The sequence below is a fragment of the Canis lupus genome, chromosome 12 (genome assembly GCF_048164855.1).
Source record: "Canis lupus baileyi chromosome 12, mCanLup2.hap1, whole genome shotgun sequence".
NCBI classification, from domain to species: Eukaryota; Metazoa; Chordata; class Mammalia; order Carnivora; family Canidae; genus Canis; species Canis lupus.
The window spans coordinates 44,807,739-44,832,019 of record NC_132849.1 but is presented as its reverse complement, the minus strand read 5'-3'; the positions used below and the strand labels follow the sequence as shown (position 1 = coordinate 44,832,019).

Here is a 24,281-nt window from a genome sequence, read left to right as displayed (position 1 = left end):
ATTGTATCTCTGTGTGGTTTCAATTTGCAGTTCTTTTGAGAATGAAATTGCACTTCTTTTCACATACCTAAAAGCCATCCATTATTTCTGTTTCTATGAACAGTATGTTTATGTTCTTTGCCCATTTTTTTCTTGCTGATTTGTAGGAATTAATTTTTTAAGAATTTAGAGGAACAATTAGTATATTTTAAATATTTTTAATATGTAGGGTTTTGATATTTTTTTTTATTATTTTGAAACGAAAGCAAGCCTATTATGTAGCAAGTGCAAAAAAAAAAAAGAGCAAGTGCAATACATAAACTTTTTTCTAATAGCATTTGGAAGTAAGCTGCTAACATGACGCTATACCACCTCTGAACACTTGAATGTACCTTCCCTCACTTGTGAACACTGCACAAGGCATTCTTCCTAATCACAATACAGCCTTCAAAGTCTGCAAATTAACATTGGTGGCCTCGTGGTCATGTCCAGCAACCTCTCTACTCCTTTGGCTGTAGAGAAGAACATAAATTTGGAGCTGGACTGCTTGGCTTCCCATCCCAGCTCTGCCTCTTACTAGCTGTGGATCTTTGGGCAAATCTGTATGCCTCAGTTTTCTCATCTCTTACAAAGAGTGTAATAATAATGTTTAAAATAGTGGTTGCACGTTATGAAAGCCATGTCAGTGTAGCTATAAGAATATCATTAGAGGAAGGATAGTTGGTAATACCTTAAATTTTATAGTACTTTATAGACATCATGGATAAGATTATCAGAAATCATGGACTATAAGCGACAAATTGTTCAAATAACCCAGGATATGTTTTTGTTCTCTTTTCAGATTTCAGAATGACTTCCATCTTGACTTACACATTTAAAAATCTTCCTAATGCATCAAAATGGGCCCTCCGATTTTGTAAGTTTAATTTCTTCTTTCTTTTTGAAGATGAGACTTGCATTTATAAGCTTCTTACACAGGGCATTGAGTTGTACTGCCTTTTGTAAACAATTCGTTTTATCTTCTAGCTGTAAGACCTCTGAGCTGTTCCTCCCAGCTACGAGCTGCCCCAGGTACAATAATTTATAAAACAAACGTTTCTGGCTTAAATGTTAGATTCTGGAACTGTGAATTCTGAATAAAAACCAAGACTAATTTGCAGATTCTCCCTTTGTTATGAGCAACAGGAACATCACAATTGCCTTCAAACTAAAACAATATAGGGCTTACTAGTAATGATGTTGCACGGTGCAGGGTTGACAGGAGGCTGCTGCTGGATTCATGGCAGTTCCATGAACCTTGCCAATCAGCTTATTCATCTGTTAGTCCTGGAGATAATTACCATACAGACATTCTTGAGGCAAAGTTAAATTTTTAAATTTACAATTAGTGATAGGCTTCTCTGTTAATGATATCTACAAGAGAACCCACTCCTGAAATGTGGGTGACTGGGGAACTAGTTAATTAAAAAATGTTGTTAAGTCAATATGAAATGAAAAAGTAGGGAAATGTGTTGATTTTATACGATCGTATGGACCCTTGGCAAATGCAGTGTAGATATGTATCTTGTAGGTGGTTTCCCCATTGTAAGTATATAAACCTGCTATGGGTACATATCTTCACTGGCCAGAGCTGAAAACACTTTGACATGTTCATGCCATTATTCTCTTTGCCTGAGTCCTCTTTTGACCTATGACTTACGATTTTGGATTTATTATGGTATTTCTACTTGGATAGTAGCTTGATAGAAAAGCCCTTTACCAGGTTTCAGAAGACCTCTGTTCCAATTCTGTCTCTTTCTGGGCACTGTGGCCTTGAACTGTCACTTTACTTCCCTGTGCTTTCTTTGTCTAAAAAAGAATAATAATTCTAGTCTTGTTAGCCTCAAATAGGAAGATATCTCAAAGCACTTTGAAAAATAAACTCAATATAAGATGATATTTCTATATTTTACATACAGTATATGGTCAGAAATCTATTGGCTCATCCCACCTAGCAAAGTTTCATGCTGTCATGTAAGAGATTTTTCTGGCCTCTAAATTCTAGCTAGCATAATGGATTTGTCTTAGTCTCGTGAAGAATAATTCCTTTCTGTCTCATTTACCTTTTCCCAATTCAAGTGTTTGCCCCCCATGCCTTTGCGTTGCAGTCACACAAATGGATGTGATTCTTGACAACTGGGAAAATGGATGTGATTCTTGACAACTGGGAGAAGGTCAAAATGAATACCAACAGAGGGAGAGCATTTGGAGTATTTTTCTTTATACCACTCTTTAACTGTTTTTGTGTTTCTATCACCTCAACTAAATTGCCAGTCCTTGTGAGACTGGAGCCTTTTTATATCCCTGGTGTCTAACAGTGATTTGTTTTAGCACTAATGAAGATCGTGTGCCAGAAGGCACATGATAAGACAAAGGAATGTGACCAACTGATTTGTGGGGAGGGAGTAGGCATATGCTGAACAGGTTTTATGTTGCAGTAATTTTATAACATAATCCTCTTGAAGCTCATGTGAAATGTCCCTGCTTGACAAAACTCTTGGGATGAAGGATTTAGAATAGAGGAATACTGAATTTATTGATGTTTTCAGTCTTTGGATGGACTGGAAAAGTGTCTGATGAAGAGGCCACTCACATGGGAGGGTACATGTATAAAGGCAGAGAGATTGAAATGAGCAAATGAGCAATGTGAGGGACTGGGGGCTTTCTCATCTTTTTTACATGTCGAGGAGGGGGGGATTTCTTTGGGATAGTTAAGATGGAACTAGTAAAGCAGGGAACTCATTAGTAGAGTCAGGAATTTGAATTTTATTTCTAAGTGTATAAAAGGAACATGAGGTACTTGGAATGACATGATGGCATGTCATCTGACTTCCCTTTACTGCTTTATTCTCTCCAAGGTCAGTCACAAGTAATCTGCAAATCTTCTAATTCAGTGACCTTTTTCCAGTCCTCATTCTCCTTGAGTATTGAAACATTTGACCATCTTGTGCTCCTTTGATACTCTCTGACTTTTGCTGTCATGCACTATTCTCTCCTGATTCTCCTTCTGCCTCTCAAGTTTACTTTCTGTCCCACATCTGTCTGTGCTCTGAATGGAGGGAGATCACAAAGCCAGGTGTCTTTAGTTGTGAGTAATGGACTCACTCAAGTGAAGAATAAGAGGCCTTGAGTGTACTACAGCTGGGGGAGGCGTTAGGAACCAGGCAGCTCTAGGGGCCAGCTGCTTTTGTCTTTCTCCTGGCCAGATGGTATGTTGCTTTCCTGCTTTATATCCTTCTTCACTCTTCCTTCTGGCTTCTTTGCTCGCTCAAGGTTTTTGCTGCCCTATAAATGGCTTATAGGTGACCTCAGTTTGCCAGTACCCTGGTTTTTCCTCATGATATCCTTTCAGCTTCAACTAATTAGTGTTTCTCTTCATGCTTCTTTGCATAGATTGCTAAGAGAATCTGACTAGCATAGCTTATCACTAATATGTAGGTGACATGGGTCACTGATTGACCGCTCTATGTATTGACTTTTGGTGGTCTAGTATCCACTTGGAGTCTAATCAGCTTTGACTGTGAGTTTAGGGGACACGGTATCTGTGACTGCCTCTTTGTCAAGGACTCCAAGCAGGGCAGCTCCCTCTAAAGGGGTAAAGGATGAGCAGGCACTATAAACTCTGTTTTTCTTCTTTATTCTAAACCGCAAATATTTTCTGGCTCTCCTGTCCGTATTCTACTTCTCTTCAGAGCTTTACCTGTCCAATGGACATACCCTCCTGAGTATCTCTCCATCGCTTCAAAGTTAGGATGTTTAAAAGTGGAATCATCTTTCTTCCCAAACTAGTTCTTACTCTTTATAGAATGGCTGGGTTTTCTTAATCTCTAAGCTTCTGTTATAATACTGTTTTCTTTTCTTTCCATATCTTAATTGGTCACCAGGATACCTAGTCTTCCTTTTTAAAATCCCTTGTATTGGTCCCTTCCTTTCCATTCACACATTGATGCTGCCTTTATCCTGGCTTTTAGCACCACATGCTAAAAGTCCCCTTGCTTATCTCCCTGTACTTTTATGTCCTTCACCAGCACATCTCCGTTACAGCTGCCAGGGAAATCCTTGTATCCTATTATATATGTCTCCTACCTTTGACTATTATTTCCTTCAAGTTGATTGTGGATGTTTATAATAAATAGTTCTTTATGATATTAGTAGGTGTGGTTAGGTCAAAAAAGTATACATAACACATAAGGATATGCACATGTGCATTAAAAGAAAAAAAGTTTGAAAGTATATACACCAAATTAACAGTATCTAACCCAAAGGAAATAATATGGCAGGAGAGGCCATCAAGAGGAAATTTAAGGTTTTACTCTCCATGTTTTAGTTTTTTTTTTTTATTGTCATAACCATATATTCATGTTTTATTTTTCAATTTAAAAAATTAGAGGGATTGCTGGGTGGCTCAGCGGTTTAGCACCTGTCTTTGGCCCAGGGCATGATCCTGGAGTCCTGGGATCGAGTCCCAGGTCGGGCTCCTTGTAGGAAGCCTACTTCACCCTCTGCCTATGTCTCTGCCTCTCTCTCTCTCTCTCTCTGGATCTCTCATGAATAAATAAATAAAATCTTTTTTTTTAAAAAGCAATCTTTCTCTAATTTTTTATTTTTTTATTATTATTATTATTTATTATTATTTTTTAAATCATGAGAGACCCAGAGAGAGAGAGGCAGAGACATAGGCAGAGGGCGAAGCATAGGGATTCGATCCCACCTGTGATCATGCCCTGAGCCAAGGCAGATGCTCAACCACTGAGCCACCCAGGTGTCCCAAGATTGCTTTTTTTATTGAAGTATAATTAACACACAATGTTATATTAGTTTTAGGTGTACAATGTAATGATTCAACAGTTCTATACATTACTGAGTGCTCATCAAGATAAGTGCACATTTAATCCCCTTCACCTATTTCACCCATTCCCCGCCCTACCTACCCCTCCTTTGGCAACCACCAGTATGTTCTCTGTATTTAAGAGTCTGGCTTCTTTTTGTTTGTCTTTTCTTTTCTTTGTTCATTTGTTTTGTTTCTTAAATTTCACATGAGTGAAATCACGCTTTTATCTTTCTCTGACTTATTTCACTTAGCATTATGTACTCTAAGTTCATCCATGTTGTTGCAGATGCCAAGATCTCATTCTTTTTTGTTTGTTTTTAAGATTTTATTTATTTATTTGACAGAGAGAGTGAGCACAAACACAGATAGTGGCAGGCAGAGGGAAAGGGAGAAGCAGACTCCCCAAGGAGGAGGGAGCCTGATGTAGCACTGGATCCCAGGACCCTGGATCATGACCTGAGCTGAAGGCAGATGCTTAACCGATGGAGGCACCTATGTGCCCCATTCTTTTTTTTTTTTTTTAACTCCATTGTGTGTGTGTGTGTATACACCTTCTCTATTCATTTGTTTATGGGCTTGTAAGTAATGCAATAAACACAGAGGTGCATATATCAATTTAAATTAGTGTTTTCATATGCTTTGGGTAAATATCCAGTAGTGGAATTACTAGATCATATGGTATTTCTATTTTTAATTTTTTGAAGAACCTTCATATTGTCTTCTAAGTGGCTGCACCAATTTGCATTTCCATCAACAGTACATGAAGGTTCCTTTTTTTCCATGTCCTGGTCAACACTTGTTATATCTTACCTTTTTTATTTGCCATTCTGACTGGTATAGTTTTGATTTGCATTTGCCTGTTGATTAGTGGTGTTATGCATCTTTTCATGTGTCTGTTGCTGTTTGTATATCTTTTTTGGAAAAATGTCTATTCAAGTTCTCTCCCCATTTTTATTCAGATTTGGATTTTTTTGGTGTTAAGTTGTAGAAGTTCTTTACAGATTTTGCTTTTTTTTTTTTTTTTTTTTTTTAGAGAGAGAGAACGTGTGTGCAAGTTGTGGGGAGGAATGAAGGGAGAGGGAAAGAGAATCTCAAGCATATTCCCCACTGAGCCTGGAGCCTAACAATGGGCTTGATCTCACAACTCTGAGATCAAGACCCTCATGACCAAGAGTCAGACACTGAGCCAACCAGGGGCCCCTGCCTTGTCTTTTGCTGATGGTTTCCTTAGCTGTGTAAACCCTTTTTATTTTTATATAGTCCCATTAGTTTATTTTTGGTTTTGTTTCCATTGCCTCAGGAGACATATCTAGAAAGATGCTGGTATAGCCAATGTCAGAGAAATTATCGCCTGTGCTGTCTTCTAGGAGCTTCATGGTTTCAGGTCTCACATTTAGGTCTTTAACCCATTTTGATTTTATTTTTGTGTGTGCTGTAAGAAAGTGATCCAGTTTCATTCTTTTACATTTAACTGTCTAGTTTTCTTAGCAAAATTTGATGAAGAGACTGTTTTTTCCCCATTGTGTATTCTTGCTTCTTCTGTCATAGATAAATTGAGCATATAAGTGTGGGTTTATTTCTGGGCTCTCTATTCTGTCCCATTGATCTGAGTCTATTTTTGTGCCAGTCCTATACTGGCACAAAGGTTGTTCTTTTGATGTTAGAAAGTAGACAAATTAAGTCAAACAGAATCAGGAAGCATTCTAGGTTTTCGCAGAATGGCAGTAATCACCAAATGGCCTTAGTTTCTACATAAAAAAGCAAGAGTACTAAGGTTTGTGAAGAGCAGATGTCAGTTATTGGGATTTCTTTATTTTTTTTAGGATTTTTATTTTTTTAAGTAATCTCTATATCCAATGTGGGCCTTGAATTTACAACCAGAGATCAGTCAGGCACCCTGGGACTTCATCTGCTAGGGACATGTATCACATTGGTTGTTTTCAGTGTGATAGATTGTCAAAACATTTGAGAAAAAGAAACCATTTTCTTAATGGCATGAATACCCTCATCATTAGGTATAATCTCTGTATTTACCTTAAATATCATATGGAAACTTGTAAATGCTTAGTCCATTTTTTAGCATTTTGTTTATTGAAGTGATTTGGTAAATGGCAAATGCAACTAGGTGTTGAATAGGGTAAAATGTAGAAAGTCATCTGACTTCATATATTTGAATTAACAGTTCTTTGAACTTTATCTTAAAGCTGCACAGACCAAATCAAAGAAAACCTTAGCCAAACCCAACATAAGGAATATTGTGGTAGTGGATGGTGTTCGCATTCCGTTTTTGCAGTCAGGCACTTCGTAAGTATGAAATGATTGTATTCTTTTCTTCTTTTTCTTTTTCCTAGCTTTATTCAGGTATGATTGGCAAATAGAAGTTGTACATATATGTATACATTGTGAAATAATTACTACAGTTGGATTAACACATTCATCATCCCATATACTTTTTATTTATTTCTTCTTTTAAGATATTTTCAAAAAAAAAAAAAAAAAGATATTTTCAAAACTGGTCATTGTAAATGTAACCTAGTAGGTAATAGTATTGTTAGTGGACTAATGTATGGATAGCATTTTTATGACGTTAATACAGAATAAATCAAGCCAGTAGTAAAATAATATGGCAAAATTTGTTTTTTATCCTTTATCATGAACAGGCCTAGTGTAGTTTTAAATTGAACCAACCCTATTTTGAAAACCTAGTGTGGGTCCAGATACCTTGGTTGCAACTGGGGTATACTTTCCTTGTGTGGAGATAAGTACATTGTTTCTGTGCTTCTTCACAAGTTTGAATACTGAGGCTATGGATCCACAGGTATTTTTATAAGGGCCTTTAATTCACTGCTTTGGCTTCCTGGAAATGATCAGAATTGCATTTGACAGTCTGGTCCAAATCCCAGCATAACACAGCCCCAACTAAATGGAACCAGAATGATCCTTGATGAGTACAAAAATTTCCCAGAATTTCCCAGATTTCCCAGAATATCTCTGTAGACTTTACTTCTCCTTTTCTCTCCCCAAGTGAGGCCCAGTCTGTCCAAAAGCTGATAATGGACTTTGGTAACTTGTTTCAAACTAAATGAAACATTAGTTCTAGTCTGTGTAGATTGTTTTGATATCCCTATTTTGAAAGAGCTAACTTAAAAATGCATTGGGGAATGTTAGGCATCTGCTAAAAATAGTAGGGCCTATCATTATGTACTAATATAGAAAGATCCTAAAAGTAAGTTAAGTGTAAAGAGCAAGGTACAGAGCAGTATATAATGCCATTGTTTGTGGACGATACATACGTACATATACATGTACACACACAAACAGTAAACCTTCTCTTTTAAACATGGTTTAGAATCTAGAGAGTATTTTCTTACAGAAGTAATACTCTAAGTGGTGGTAAAGTTTCTTCATTCACCCTTTTAGTATAGTAACCCATTTTCTGTCTATGATCTTTGGTGTACTGATAAAAGCAGTAAGAGTAAAAATCTGAAGCTTTAATGGCAAGAAGGTGAGGACAGGGGATCCTCCTTGTACTCAGCAGCAACAGGATAGGAAAATTTTCATCAAGAGTAGAAAGTTCTAGGCTTTCTTCTTTTTTTGTAAGAGCTGTTATACTACGTGGATGTTTGTTTCCAAGTGTTTTACCAGCTATTGAGAAATGTGAACACACTTAACTATCTCACTTACTTATCATTATAATTATTTTTTTAAGGTTTTATTTATTTATTCATGATAGACATAGAGAGAGAGGCAGAGACACAGGCAGAGGGAGAAGCAGGCTCCATGCAGGGAGCCCAACACAGGACTCGATCCCGGGACTGCAGGATCGTACCCTGGGCCAAAGGCAGGCGCCAAACCACCCAGGGATCCCCTCATTTACTTATAATTAAACAGTTTCTTTGGTAATTAATGTTTGCATGAAGTTTGATTTGAGATATTCAGCACATTGGTGTGAGGTTTGGTCCCTTTGTTGTTCATGGTTGTGTTTTAGTTCTTTAGTTTTTAGTTCTATTCAGGATTTTTTTTTTTTTAAGATTTTATTTATTCGTGAGATACAGAGAGAGAGAGAGACAGACAGACAGACATAGAGGGAAAAGCAGGCTCCTCATAGGGAGCCTATTGTGGAACTTGATCCCGAACCTGGGATCATGTCCTGAGCCAGAGGCAGATGCTCAACCGCTGAGCCACCCAGGTGCCCCTCTATTCAGGATCTTAACTGACGAAGAATGTAAGGAATTAAAGTTAATACGGAAGAAAGAAAAAATTTAAGGTAATATTTATATAAAGAACAAAGGTGACAAAAAATAATATAGAGGGAAGAATCTATGAAGAGGACAAATAATTGAGTCACGTAAGTGATATTATGATTGAGATGACAAATAGCTACTCTATAATTGATGATTTTCTAGTGGAAAAAGATCTTTTCCTGCTTAATTTTCAGGAAGGTTGCATTTAACTCGAGTGCTGTTTGAAAGACCAGGTTCTCAGAGGGGAAGGGCATTTGGGAAGCACTCCTAGGAATAGATGCCAGCAGTGGAATTTCGAAGTCTTTTAGTCATCTTGGTAAAGGGGGTGTAGGAACATGAAAATTAAGATTTTTTTTTTTAAGATTTTATTTATTTATTCAAGAGAGGCAGAGACAGAGACATAGGCAGAGAGAGAAGCAGGCTACTCGCAGGGAGCCCATTGCGGGACTCTATCCCCAGATCCCGGGATCACCCCCTGAGCTGAAGGCAGACGCTCAACTGCTGAGTCACCCAGGTGTCCCGAGAATTAAGATTATAAAGTGATAAATAATTTATTGTTTGGACATTTTAAAATTGACGTACAATGTTTCTCCAGAATATTCTTTCCTAAATTTGAGGATACTGATTTTACCTTATAAAAGATTTGGAAAATGATCATTTTTCTGTGATTCAGAGTGAAAATAAAAACATTTTTGGATTTTTAGGTTTTGATTTTCAGAACTTGAAGAAAGAACTTTCTTGTTCAATCCAATGGTTAACTCTTTGACTTAAAGGGAATTTATTTTTAACATTTTTTTTATAATTAATAATTTTTTTAAATTTTTATTTATTTATGATAGTCACAGAGAGAGAGAGAGAGAGGCAGAGACACAGGCAGAGGGAGAAGCAGGCTCCATGCACCGGAAGCCTGACGTGGGATTCGATCCTGGGTCTCCAGGATCGCGCCCTGGGCCAAAGGCAGGCGCCAAACCACTGAGCCACCCAGGGATCCCTATTTTTAACATTTAAATAAACTAAAGAGTTTACATCCAGATCTTGGGTTTTGTTTTGTTTTAAGATTTTATTTATTTGTTTTGAGAGAGACCATAGGAGTAGGGGGAAGGAACAGAGGAAGAGGGAAAAATACTCCCTGCTGAGCAGGGAGCCCCATGTGGAACTCAATCCCAGAATACTGGGGTCATGACCTGAGCTGAGGGCAGATGCCTAACCAACTGAGCCACCGAGGTGTCCTAGGTCTTGGTTTCTAAATACTTTCTTCAATATTAGGAACTAGGGTTTCCTAGAACCTAGACTGAGCTGGAGAAAATACAAGGTGAGGCTGGAGCGTGTTGTAGTGCCTGGAAGTGAAGAAGTGCTTAAAAAAAATGGGCATGGTAAAAGGACATGGGGCCAACCTGAAGTAGCTTCCAATAAAATAGAGTGTTACATCATAACCCAAAGAATAAATATTTGTATGAGTTCAATCTGATATAAATAAATGATTGAATAAATACATAAATGAGAGAAGGGACACATCATCTTTACTAAAGGATTTCAGCTAATACATGTAGAAGCAATGAGGAAAATCAGCATTAGAACACCACAGTAGTAATTGGGGCAAGCAGTTGCTACGAATGAATGCTAAAATTAGTGAGAAATGTTGAGAAATAAGATATCTGCATAGCTTCAAACTCTCTCCCCCCAAAATATTTAACTACTGTGATGTTTTTACCATATGTCCACAAATCGTTGTTATTCCTTCCACTAGGAAGTGGAGCTTAATCCACCTCCCTTTGAGTGATGGCAGGACTAGTGACTCACTTCCATACTTAAATTGAGTACAGAAAGGGAAAAATAGTGGAGAAAACTGGCAGACACTGCTTTAACCAAGCAATCAATATAACAGCCCTAGTAATAAGTCATATTGCTGTTGTGTACATTCTAATACGAAGCAATGAGAAGGTCACTTTACCTCCGTTGTATTCTTCCCCCAAACCTATGACCCTAGTCTTCCAAGTGTCAAGGACACAAAAGACAAAGAAGGGCTGAAAACTGTCGCAGATTGGAGGAAACAAAGGAGTCATGACAACTAAATGCGTGGATTTGGTCTTGGAACAGACCTGTGAGAGGGCATTAGTAGAAAAACTGATGAGATCCAGATAAAGTTAGCAGTTTAGTGAATAGTCTTGTGCCAAGTGTTAATTTCTTAGTGTTGACTAGTTGGTTCCATAAGATATGAGCATAAAGGGAAGCCAGGTGGAGGGTATTCAGGAGCTCTGTCCTATCTATTCAGTTCTGTCGGAAATCTCAAATTACTTCAAAAAGTTTCTTAAAAAGTCCTGATATGTCCTTCATGTTCCTTTGGGCATTACAAAATAAGTAATATATTTTGAAAGATAAGTAAAAAGAGCTTAAAAGGTAGAGTTTAGTTTTAAAGAGCATGTAACGTATGCCATGTTGAGTACTGACATGAATTACTGTCATATAAGATACTGGGCCACACGTCTTTGTTAGATTCGTAGCCAGCTCAGTAGAAGTTAAGGCTTGCCAGATTGTTAAGGATGACAAATAGTAGTCATGCTGTTGCTTCATTTGAAATGATGGACTGCCTCAGATAGCAAAGTGAAGTGCATTTGCAGCAGCATGTGTTAGATATTATCTCTAGGTATTTCAAATAGAACAAAAACAGGGGATCCCTGGGTGGTGCAGCGGTTTGGCGCCTGCCTTTGGCCCAGGGCGCGATCCGGGAGACCCTGGATCGAATCCCACGTCGGGCTCCCGGTGCATGGAGCCTGCTTCTCCCTCTGCCTGTGTCTCTGCCTCTCTCTCTCTGTGTGTGTGACTATCATAAATAAATAAAAGTTAAAAAAAAATTTAAAAAGAACAAAACACTTATTATTAAAGTTCTCTAGGCTTGTTTTCAGTTGTTTATTTTCTTTCCCCAGATATAAGGACCTGATGCCACATGATTTGGCTAGAGCAGCACTTTCGTAAGTAAATGCAGTTTTATTTTAGTTCTTATTTCATTAAAAGCACTTTCTCTAGTTTTTACATGTGAAACAACATGTTTAATCGAATTTCCATATCTAGGATATATTTACTTTTATGTGGTGAGAAACAAATACTGGCCTCTTCAAGATTTATTTATACTTCATTTTTGCCATATGTGCAGTACAAATTCAGGTAGCTGATAGGTATCAGAAATGTTTATTTTGTGGCCTTGACAATATCTTGGCGTGACAGTATTCTTTAAGGAGTGCTATTGCTAGCTAGCCAGTTATAACTCATCACGGTATATAATATATATATATGTGTATATATATATTTGATGATTATTTTAGACAACTAATATTTATGTAGAAAGAAGCTTAAAATGAGATCTGACGATTCATATGTAAAGCAAGTTAGAATGTAAAATTATATGTGGGTTTTACATGAGATTGAGATGGATGAGTAATTTGATGAGAGTCATACAATACGTGGCTGTTTCTGTGGTAGGAATAGCATGTAAAGCATTATCTCATTCATTTTTCATTGATGCCTTGCCTCTGTCTCTTCAACCAATCGCAGGTCTTTTCTAGTTTGAAAAAACCTTTCAGTTGACCTTTCTGCCCATCTGGTTCTTTTTCTTCTCTTCCTATGAGACTTTGAGAGTGAATGAAAGCAGCAATTACTTATCTTTTCTTATTGTCCATCTCCTTAGTCTCATAATAATTTTCTCCATTCCTACTGCTCTTCAGTAACTGTACTTTGGAAGCTTCTCTTCATGGTGCTTTGTGTTCCCTAAATGCATGAGTCTTTTCCCAGGCCTGGTCTCTTTGTATTCTCTAGCATTGACCTGTGAGCTGTACTTGACCCTGTGATCCTTTGATTTCTTAATACTATGCCTTTGTGATTTTCCTTCCCTCTTCTGAATGATCCTTCTCTACTTTTTAAAAAACTGAGTCTCTTTCTCTTTTTCTTTCTTAAAAGTATTTGGCAAATTTTAATTCTTATAGCATTGCATACGGATGTATGCTTTTCCTTAAAAATTTCATCTACTTTATTATTTTTTTTTAATTTGAAAGATTCCCAAATCTCTGAATTTGACCTCTTTTCTTAGACACTTCAAGTACAGCATATCAAAAATAAAAATTATCAGGGCTCCTGGCTGGCTCAGTTAATAGAGCATGTAACTTTTGATCTCACGGTTGTGAGTTCAAGCCCCATATTGAGTGTGGAGCCTACTCAAAAAAATAAATAAAAATTAAAAAATTAAAAATTATCTTTTCCCTAAAGCCAGCTTGTTTTCCTGTTTCTGATGCTGGCACCCTTTCTGATTATGATCCCAGACTGATGCTTTGCAAGTTTTTCCACAACTTTTTGTTTTAAAAACTGTCAAATGTAAAATAAAATTGAAAGAATAATACAGTGAACACTTAAGTACCTTCCATTTAGGTTTAATCGTTGTTAACCGTTTTGCCATATTGGTTGTATCTATTGGTTTGAAGCATTTGCCAGTAAGTTACAGACCTCTTGAAACTTCAGCCTGAAATATTTCAGTGTTTATTTCCTAAGAATAAGGATCTTCTCTACTATCCAGGATGTCATTACAGTGGCTAAGATAATAATGATGATCCCGTTACTTCTAATGTTCAGTTCATAGTCAGATCCCCCATATTTGTCTCCAACAATGTCTTTCAGTAGTTTTCCCCCCCCAAATCAGGACCTAGTTGAAGTTCACATTACAACTGGATATGTCTCTCTAGTCTCTTGAATTTAGAATGTTTTCTTCCCCCACCCCCGTCTTCCCTGCCCCCACCTGACAATGACTTTTTGAAAACTAGGCCACCTGTCCCATAGGAAGTCCCATGTTCTGGATGTTTCTTCTTGGTGATATTTTAACTTTTGAATTTCCTGTAAACTAGAAATTAGTTCTAGAAGCTTGATTAGATTTAGGTTAAACATTTTTTTGGTAAGAATGCTTTAAAGCACATGGTATTTTGTCATGTCATTAGGCACAGGATGTGTGATGATGCTAAATCTAACCACTCAGTCATGGTGGTCAGATTGCCAGTTCTTTTGATTATAAAAGTACTTTTTTTTTTTTCTTTTGCAATAGTAAGTAATCTGTAAAGTGATACAGTAGCACCATGTGAATCTCCTGTTCCCCAGCAATCTTTCACTAAGTGGCTTTTGCATTCATTGATATTTTTGCCTGGGCCATTTATTACATTAGAGGTTAAAAATTTGTGATTTTTTCCTAATTATGTTACTCCTGACATTTATTGGCTGGTATTTTTCTAGAAGGAGCAATGAAATTTCTTTCTTTCTTTTTATTTATTTATTTTTTTAAGTGATGAGGACTTACGAATTTTTGTTGTGGTTTTTTTTTTAAGATTTTATTTTTGTAATCTCTACACCCAATATGGGGCTCATAGCCCCAAGATCAAGAGTTGCATGCTCCACCAACTGAGCCAGCTAAGTGCCCCATTTTATTTATTGTGTTACATACAGCTAAGCTTAATCGTTGTTCTTTTTGAAGGTCACACCTTTTATCTGTGGGTACTCCTTCGAGTTGTTTCTTTTTTTTAAATAAATTCTAACACTCAGTGTGGAGTTTAAAATCTGAACCCAGAGATCAAGAGTCACATTCTCTACCAACTGAGCCAACTAGGCACTCCCGAGTTGTTTCTTATGTCACTTTTTTTAGTATAATATTTCCTGAGGTATAATTTGCATATAATAAAATGCACAGATTTAAGTGTGTAGTTTGATGAGTTCTGACAAATGTATGTTTCTGGTTTTGATATCTATTCTATTAGTCTTTGAATGCTGTCTTATTTTTGGGACAAAAAATAACAGTGAGGTTCACTTTGTACTTGCCTTGTCTTAGACCTGGCTTCAGTCATTTTTTTAAAAAATTGATTTTTGGGATGCCTGGCTGGCTTAGTTGGTAGAGGATGGAACTCCTGATCTTGGGGTTGTTAGTTCAAGACCCATGTTGGGTGGAGAGATTACTTAAAAATAAAATCTTAATGAATGAATGAATGAATCCTTTAATGGGCAATGGCATTTAGAAACCAAGTCTGAGGAGCACCTGGGTGGCTTATTCAGTTAAGCATCTGCCTTCGGCTCAGGTCATGATCCCAGGGTCCTGGGACTGAGTCCTGTTTCGGGCTCTCTGCTCAGTGGGGAACCTGTTTATCCCTCTCCCTCTGCCTGCTGCTCTGCCTACTTGTGGTTTCTCTGTCAAATAAATAAAATCTTTTTTTTTTTTTTAAGATTTTATTCATTTTTTTATTCATGAAGACACACAGAGAGGCAGAGACCCAGGCAGAGAGAGAAGCAGGCTCCATGCAGGGAGCCCGATGTGGGACTTGATCCCAGGACTCCCAAGATCATGCCCTAGGCCGAAGGCAGACACTGAACTGCTGAGCCACCCAGGCATCCTCAAATAAACAAAATCTTAAGAAAGAAAGAAACCAAGTCTGAGTTCAAGATGGGCTCATTTCTTTCCTACTGGAGACTGGAATGTTACTGCTTTTAGTCTCTATCCGTGGCCAGAGCTAGACAGGTGTGTGTGTGTGTGTGTGTGTGTGTGTGTGTGTGTGTGTATAGCTTAAATCATATGTTTATATTGATATTCCAAATTTAAATTTAATATACCTGGGATATTACCTCCACTCTTTGATTTTATATCTCTTTTTTCCTCTTTTGACTGAATAGGTTCTTTTTTTTTTTTTTTTCCCTAAGATTTTATTTATTTACTCATGAGAGAGGCAGAGACATAGGCAGAGGGAGAAGCAGGCTCCATGCTGGGAGCCCGATGCGGGACTCGATCCCTGATGCTGGGATCACACCCTGAGCCTAATGCAGACGCTCAACCGCTGAGCCACCCAGGCGTCCCTAAAACTTAGATTCTTACTAACATTACTGTGTTTATGTATGTTTTATCTTTGTCCAAATTATTTTTGATTCTTCTTATTTAACTTTTCATTACCAATTGAACATCAAATGTTATTTATTTTTAAAAAGATTTTATTTTGAGAGAGAGAGCATACATGTGCTTGACTAGGGGTAGAGGCAGAAGGAGAGAAAGAATCACAAGCAGACTTCACGGTGAGTGCGGAGCCCGTTATAGGGCTTGATTTCACAACCCAGAGGTCATGACCTGAACTGGAATTAAGAGTCAGACATGAAACTGACCGAGCCACACAGGTGCCCCTAAATGTTGACTTTATAAATTATTCATTCATTTCTTCTTTGATAAGGTGTCACATGCTTGTTGAATTAAGGAAAAGATATAGTCTCTTTTTGGGACGCCTGGGTGGCTCAGTGGTTTAGCGCCTGCCTTTGGCCCAGGGTGTGATCCTGGAGTCCGGGGATTGAGTTCCACATTGAGCTCCCTGCATGGAGTCTGCTTCTCCCTCTGCCTATGTCTCTGCCTCTCTCTCTCTCTCTCTCTCATGAATAAATAAATAATATCTTAAAAAAAAACAAGATACAGTCTCTTTTAAATTCAAAGCTAACCTTTTAAAAGAAGTACAGTGTTTTATCTGATGATCTATGGCACTATCCTGATGTATGAAATGTTTTTTTTTTTTTTTTTTTTTTTGCTTTGGACTTCAACTCTCAGGGGTTTGTTGCACCGGACCAATGTCCCAAAGGATGTTGTTGATTATATCATCTTTGGCACAGTTATACAGGAAGTGAAAACTAGCAATGTGGCTAGAGAGGTGAGTAAAACAAACTTTATAGTGTTCAAAGAGATTAATAGGAGAATCAACTTAAATTTCAATTAACAGAATTATTCTTTAAAAGTTATTAAAATTTATTAAAGCTATATTTGACTTCAAATGTGACTTTATAATTTGAATAATGAATGTTATTTAATATTTAAGAGTATTATAAATCGAATGACATGCTATCCTAGTGTATATTTATTCTATACCATAAATCAAGTCGATTATTTGAGCGGCTTTGGGATATATGTTCATTTGTTTCTTAGAATAATAGAACTTATGGCAAAGTATGGCTAAAGTGACTTTTAGTGCAGAGATAAAAAGCTTCTAGAACAAACAGAAACTAAAAAGAATTTGTTGTCATCAAACCAGCCCTACAAGAAATATTAAAAGGGATCCTTTAAGTGAAGAGAGAGCCCAAAAGTAACATAAACCAGAAAGGAACAGAGACAATACACAGAAATAATGACTTTACATGTAATACAGTGGCACTAAATTCATATTTTCAATAATTACTGTGAATGTAAATGGGCTAAATGCTTCAGTCAAAAGACACAGTATCAGATTGGATAAAAAAAGTAAGACCCATCGATATGCTGTCTGCAGGAGACTCATTTTAGACCCAAAGACACCTCCAGATTTAAGGTGAGGGGATGGAAAACCGTTTATCATTCTAATGGACATCAAAAAAAGCTGGGGTGATGATCCTTGTATCAGACAAATTAGATTTTAAACCAAAGACTGTGGGCAGCCCCGGTTGGCCCAGCGGTTTGGCGCCGCCTGCAGCCCAGGGTGTGATCCTGGAGACCCAGGATCGAGTCCCACATCGGGCTCCTTGCAGGGAGCCTGCTTCTCCCTCTGCCTGTGTCTCTGCCTCTCTCTCTCTCTCTCTCTCTCTCTCTCTCTGTCTCTCATGAATAAATAAATAAAATCTTTAAAAAAAAAATAAAAATAAATAAACCAAAGACTGTAATAAGAGGTGAGGAAGGATACTATGTCATAATTAAAGGATCTATCCAACAAGAAGATAAAGAATTGTAAATATTTATGTCCCTAACATGGTACAGCCAGTTATATAAGCCAATTAATAACAAAATTTAAAAAAATATCAGTAATAATACAATAGTAGTAGGAGACTTTTACACCCTACTCACTGCAGTCAAAAGATCATCCAAGCTGAAGATTGACAAGGAAACAAGGGCTTTGAATGACACATTGGACCAAATAGACTTCACAGAACATTCTATCCTAAAGCAACAGAATACACATTCTTCTCGAGTGCACATGAAACATACTCCAGAATAGATCACATACTGGGTCACAAATCAGGTCTCAACTGGTACCAACAAATTGGGATCATTCCCTACATATTTTCAGACCACAATGTTCTGAAACTGGAACTGAGTCACAAGAGGAAATTTGGAAAGAACTCAAGTACATGGAGGCTGAAGAGCATCCTACTAAAAAATGAATGGGTCAATGAAGAAATTAAAGAAGAATTAAAAAAACTCATGGAAACAAATGAAAATGAAAGCACAACTGTTCAAAACTTTTGGGATGCAGCAAAGGTGGTCCTAAGAGGTAAGTATATAGCAATACAAGCCTTTCTCAGAAAAAAAGAAAGGTCTCAAATACACAGCCTAACCTTACATCTAAAGGAGCTGGAGAAAGAACAGCAAATAAAGCCTAAACCTAAAAGAAGAGGAGAATTAAAGAATAGAAACCAGTGAAATAGAAACAAAAAGAACAGTAGAAAAGATCAACAAAACTAAGAGCCAGTTCTTTCGAAGAGTAAGATTGATAAGCCCCTGGTCAGACTTATCAAAAAGAAAAGAGAAAGTACCCAAATAAATAAAATCATGGATGAAGAAGGAGAGGTCAGAGCCAACACTGAAGAAATACAATTATAAGAACATATTATGAGCAACTATATGCCAACAAATTAGGTAATTTGGAAGAAATGGATGCATTCCTAGAGATGTATAAACTACCAAAACAGAAATAGGAAACCTGAACAGACCCATAACTAGCAAGGAAATTAAAGCAGTAATCAAAAACCTCCTAACAGAGTCCAGGGTCAGATGGCTTGCCAAGGTAATTCTACCAAACAGTTAAAGAAAAAGTAATATCTTTTCTTTTGAAGCCATTTCAAAAAATAGGAATAAAAGGAAAACTTCCAAACTTTTTCTATGAGGCCAGCATTGCCTTGATCCCAAAACCAAAGACCCCAGTAAAAGGGAGAATTACAGACCAATATCCATGAACATGGATGCCAAAATCTCACCAAAATACTAGTCAGTAGGATCCAACAGTACATTGAAAGGATTTTTTACCATGGCCAAGTAGGACTTCTTCCTTGGCTGCAAGGGTGGTTCAACATCTGCAAATCAATGTGTGATACACTACATTAATAAAAGAACCGCCAAGAACCATATCCTCTCAGTAGATGCAGAAAAAGCATTTGACAAAGAACAGCATCCTTTTTTGATTAAAATTCTTCACAGTGAAAAAAAAAAATTCTTCACAATGTGGGGATAGAGGGAATATACCTCAATATCATAAAAGCCATATATGAAAAGCCCACAGTGAATATCATTCCCAGCGGGGAAAAACAGAGCTTTTCCGCTAAGGTCAGGAACACAGCAGGGATGTCCACTATCACCACTGCTGTTCAGCATAGTGCTAGAAATCCTAGCCTCACCAATCAGACAACAAAAAAATAAAGGGCATCTGAATCAGCAAAGAAGTCAAATTCTCATTCTTTGCAGATGACACGATACTCTATTTGGAAAACCCAAAAGACTCAGACCCCAAAATTGCTAGAACTCATATAGGAATTCAGCAAAGTGGCAGGATATGAAATCATTGCACAGAAATCAGTTACATTTCTATACACTAACAATGAGACGGAAGGAGAAATTAAGGAGTCAATCCTGTTTACAATTGCACCCACAACCATAAGCTACCTAGGAATAAACCTAATGAAAGAGTCAAAACATCTGTACTCAGGGGATCCCTGGGTGGCTCAGTGGTTTGGCGCCTGCCTTTGGCCCAGGGGGCGATCCTGGAGTCCTGGGATCGAGTCCTGCAGTGGGCTCCCGATGCCTGTGTCTGCCCCCCCCCCCCGGGTCTATAATTAATTAATAAATAAATAAATAAATAAATAAATAAATAAATAAATCTTAAAAAAGATCTGTACTCAGAAAACTAGAGTACTCAAAAAACTAGAATACTCATGAAAGAAAGTAAACAAGACACAAAGAAATAGAAAAACATTCCATGCTCACAGATTGGAAAAACAAATATTGTTAAAATGTCTATGCTACCTAGAGCAATCTATATGTTCAGTGCAATTTCTATCAAAATAACCATCAACTTCACAGAGTTAGAACAAATAATCCTAAAATTTGTATGGAACCAGAACAGCCAAAGGAATGTTGAAAAAGAAAACCAAAACTGATGGCATCACAATTCTGGACTTCATGTTGTATTACAAAGCTGTAGTCATCAAGACAGTATTGTACCAGTGCAAAAACAGACCTTAGATCAATGGAACAGAATAGAATCTAGAAATGGACCCTCAGCTCTGGTCAACTAATCTTTGACAAAGCAGGAAAGAATATCCAATGGAAAAAAGTCTCTCCAACAAATGATGTTGGGAAAATTGGAAAGCCACATGCAGAAGAATGAAACTGGATCATTTCCTCACACCATATACAAAAATAGACTCAAAATAGATGAGAGAAGACCTAAATATGCGACAGGAATCCATCAAAATCCAGAGGATGCTGTACTTTGCCAAACACTTTTTCTGCATCCATTGAGATCGTATGGTTCCTGTCCTTTATTTTGGAGAACATAGGCAGTAACCTCTTTGACCTCAGCTGCAGCAACTTCTTGCTAGACATGTCTCCAAGGACAAGGGAAACAGGCAAAAATGAACTATGGGGACTTCATCAAGATAAAAATCTTTTGGGCAGCCCCAGTGGCGCAGCAGTTTAGCGCCACCTGCAGCCCAGGGCGTGATCCTGGAGACCCTGAATCGAGTCCCACGTCAGGCTCTCTGCATGGAGCCTGCTTCTCCCTCTGCCTGTGTCTCTGCCTCTCTCTCTCTCTCTCTCTCTCTCTGCATCTCTATGAATAAATAAACACAATCTTAAAAAAAAAAAGATAAAAATCTTTTGCACAGCAAACAGTTGACAAAATAAAACAGCCTACAGAATGAGAGAAGATATTTGCAAATGGCACATCATATAAAGGGCTAGTATCAAATATCTTTAAAGAACTTATTAAATTCAACATCCGAAGAACAAATAATCTAATCAGGAAATGGGCAGAAGACATGAACAGACATTTCTCCAAAGAAAACATAACAAATGGCCAACAGACACAGGAAAAAATGCTCAACATCACTCAACATCAGGGAAATCCAAATCAAAACCACGAGATACCACCTCATACCAGTCAGAATGGCTAAAATGAAGTCAGGAAATGACAGATGTTGGTGAGGATGTAGAAAAAGGGGAGCTCTTTTACACAGTTGCTGAGAATGCAAACTGGTATAGCCACTCTGGAAAACAGTATGGAGGTTCCTCCAAAAGTTGAAAATAGTTACCCTATGAGCCACCAATTGCACTACTGGGTATTAACTCCAAAAATATCTAAGTGATCTGAAGGAGTGCCTACACCCCAGTGTTTATAGCAGCAGTGTCCACAATAGCCAAACTATGGAAAGAGCCAAGATATCCATCAACAGATGAATGGATAAAAATGATGTGGTATGTACATACGTACACACACACACACACACAGACTAGCCATAAAAAAAAAAAGGAAATCTTTATTTGCAATGATGTGGATGGAAGTAGAGGATATTATGCTAAGTGAATTAAGTAAATCAGAGAAAGACAATATGATCTCACAAATATAAACTTTAAGAAACAAAATAGGAAAAAAAAGAAATAAAATAGGATCATAGGGGAAGAGTTAAAAAGGATGAAAACAGAGAGGGAGACAAATATAAAAGACTCTTAATCATAGGAAGCAAACTGAGGGTCACTGGAGGGCAGAGGGTGGGAGATTGGGGTAACAGGGTGATGGACATTAAGGAGGGCATGTGATATAATGAGCACTGGGTGTTATGTACAACTGATGAATCACTGAACTCTACCTCTGACACCAGTATGTAGAATAATTTAAATAAAATAAATGTTGAAAAGGAAAAAAAATGACTTGGTAATTTTATTGTGGCTACTAATTAACTTAAAATTTCAACATCATGCAAAGAACTTATTTCATAACATTGTTTTTGTTGGAAGCAGCCTTTCTTATTCATTTATTTCCATTAACTAGATGACACATAGGGTGTGGTAACAGTTTCACAGGAGTTTACTTTTACCCTAGTTGGCATAGCTCCAGGCAGTGTTTATTGGTGGCAACTGAGATAATAACAGACCTTGAAACTTCAGTGACATACTCTACAGGGATTTCATAGTGAACAGTCCAAACACATTTTCTGGGTTGTGTTTCAATTTCTGTGATTGTTTGGATAAAGTTGACTCCCAAGCACATCACAGTGCACTAAGCATTCTGTTTGTTTGCAGTTTTGTGCCTGCCATATCACCATGTTCAGTATGGCTGTAGGGGCAATGATGTCCATCACTGTCAGGAGGGAAAATGAGCACACAAAGTATTGGTTCTGCCCCACAGTTTTACCTGCCAGTAAATGTTAACATTGCTGAAGGTCTGACATTCCGTAAGCCTACAGAATCAACTGTATAATGTTAGAGAGGCCAGGAAGAATTAAGAACACAAAGGATTTTTGGGTTTTTTTTTCCCCATTCTGATTTTTTTTGTTTTGTTTTTCCTTAGGCTTTCACATTTCTGTGTTGAATATGACAATTTTATGATTGCATCAAGCTATTCATAATATATTTTCAACTTCTATATTCTGAAAGAAACAAAATAACTTACAAGAGTCCTTGAAAAGTAAATACTGTTTCAGTTTTCTCCGGGCTTCTTTTCTATCCTAATCTGTAAAGCCATCATGTTTCTCCCTAAATTTTGTCTGAAGATTTTATATCTGTATGGCAAATCTCAGCTATTAATTGACCAGCAGTAACTTCCCTCTCCCTGCCCTATACTAATACCAGTTGCATTGTGGTCCTGGTGATTTTTGTAGTGGCTTCAAGGAAAGGCAGTGTTGGGGGCTATGTTACAAGGATCTCTATAGTTGTATTGTAACCTAAAAGTTATGTGACTTCCAGCTAGAAAACTTTTTAAGAACCTGTTATCTGTATTAATAATGTTCATAGGAAAAAAAATAATGTTCATAGGAAATCCTAAAGGCTCTGATGCTGAGTTCCCATGAGTCTGACTTTACTGAAAGGCCTCTGCTTATTTCTTTGCTCTACTTAACTAAAAGGCATCTTTCCCCTTTTCCCTTAGTATGCTTATCTAGAGCCTAGGCTTACCTTGAGAGCTGTTCAAGCTTTAAATAGAAGCATGTGGACAGGATTCACCAGAAACCACTTCTATTTAAAGCTCTTTCAGTTCTAAGAGCCAGCTGGGGCCAAGGGTGTAACACATGCTACAAAGGACCTTGTGAGGATTAGGCCGTGCGACCTGAGCGCCCTTTACCCTTGCCCCACTGGTGTGTTCTCCTCCCCCACCCCTTGGAGATTTGCTGTTTTGCTCCTTTTGAATTAGGTCTACATAGAGAGGCTGATGTGCCATTGCCAGGGTATAGTGTTCAGCAAAGCAGGTTGGGTACTTCGTATTGAGACTACCAGGAAAGATAAGAATAAGGTTATGTTGCATGTATACTACTGTGACACACTTCTATTTCTATAGATGATGGAATATAGGGAGTGTAAGTATAATAGTAAAAGTCAGTGAAGAAACATGGACTTTCGGGTGCCTGGGTGGCTCGGTCAGTTAAGCATCTGTCTTTGGCTCAGGTCATCATCCCAGGGTCCTGGGATTGAGCCCTGTCAGGCTCCCTATTCAGCGTGGAGTCTGGTTCTTCTCCCTCCTCCTGCCTCTCCCCTGGCTTGTGCCCACTCTATCTCACTCTCAAGTAAATACATCTTAAAAAGAAAGAAACACGGAGCCTCCTTAATCTAGACTTTGGAAACATGTTTACCAAATTACCAGAAATCTTGGATTCTGAGGACAGTTAGTTTCAGAAAAAGGCCACTAAAAAAGAATTCCTTTAAAGGGAACCCAAATCTTGTGGTAGATAGTGGAGGTAGTGGTTGGGGTGGGGACAGTGAGAGTATTTTTTTTTTAAGTATAACATTAATATTATAAAAATATTGTATCTGTGCATTTTTTATATATGCGAAAATGGAATCAGGCATTGTTTGATTTTTTTTTAGCAGCATAATTTGCCCCAATTAATAGTACAATGAAATAATAGATGTCTTCATTTCATGTTTGACACTTACTGTGCCATCATAATAGAGGCCATTTTGCAAGATGAAT

General features: G+C 37.6%; 1 protein-coding gene across 7 annotated transcripts in view; it reads left to right on the top strand.

Moving 5' to 3' along the window:
* The window catches only part of HADHB (hydroxyacyl-CoA dehydrogenase trifunctional multienzyme complex subunit beta), a 43,480-nt gene that overhangs the window by 7,189 nt on the left and 12,010 nt on the right, over window positions 1–24,281 (top strand). For 4 of the 7 annotated variants that reach the window (XM_072770799.1, XM_072770800.1, XM_072770801.1 and 1 more), the window contains 5 exons: window positions 821–895; window positions 1,006–1,050; window positions 7,054–7,153; window positions 12,018–12,062; window positions 16,691–16,790. In XM_072770799.1, the coding sequence (XP_072626900.1) occupies window positions 829–895; window positions 1,006–1,050; window positions 7,054–7,153; window positions 12,018–12,062; window positions 16,691–16,790 (357 nt within the window). In that variant the 5' untranslated portion in view covers window positions 821–828. Of the gene's footprint in view, window positions 1–820; window positions 896–1,005; window positions 1,051–7,031; window positions 7,154–12,017; window positions 12,063–16,690; window positions 16,791–24,281 lie in introns of all 7 variants that reach the window. The other 3 variants (XM_072770803.1, XM_072770804.1, XM_072770805.1) reach the window with 2 other exon arrangements.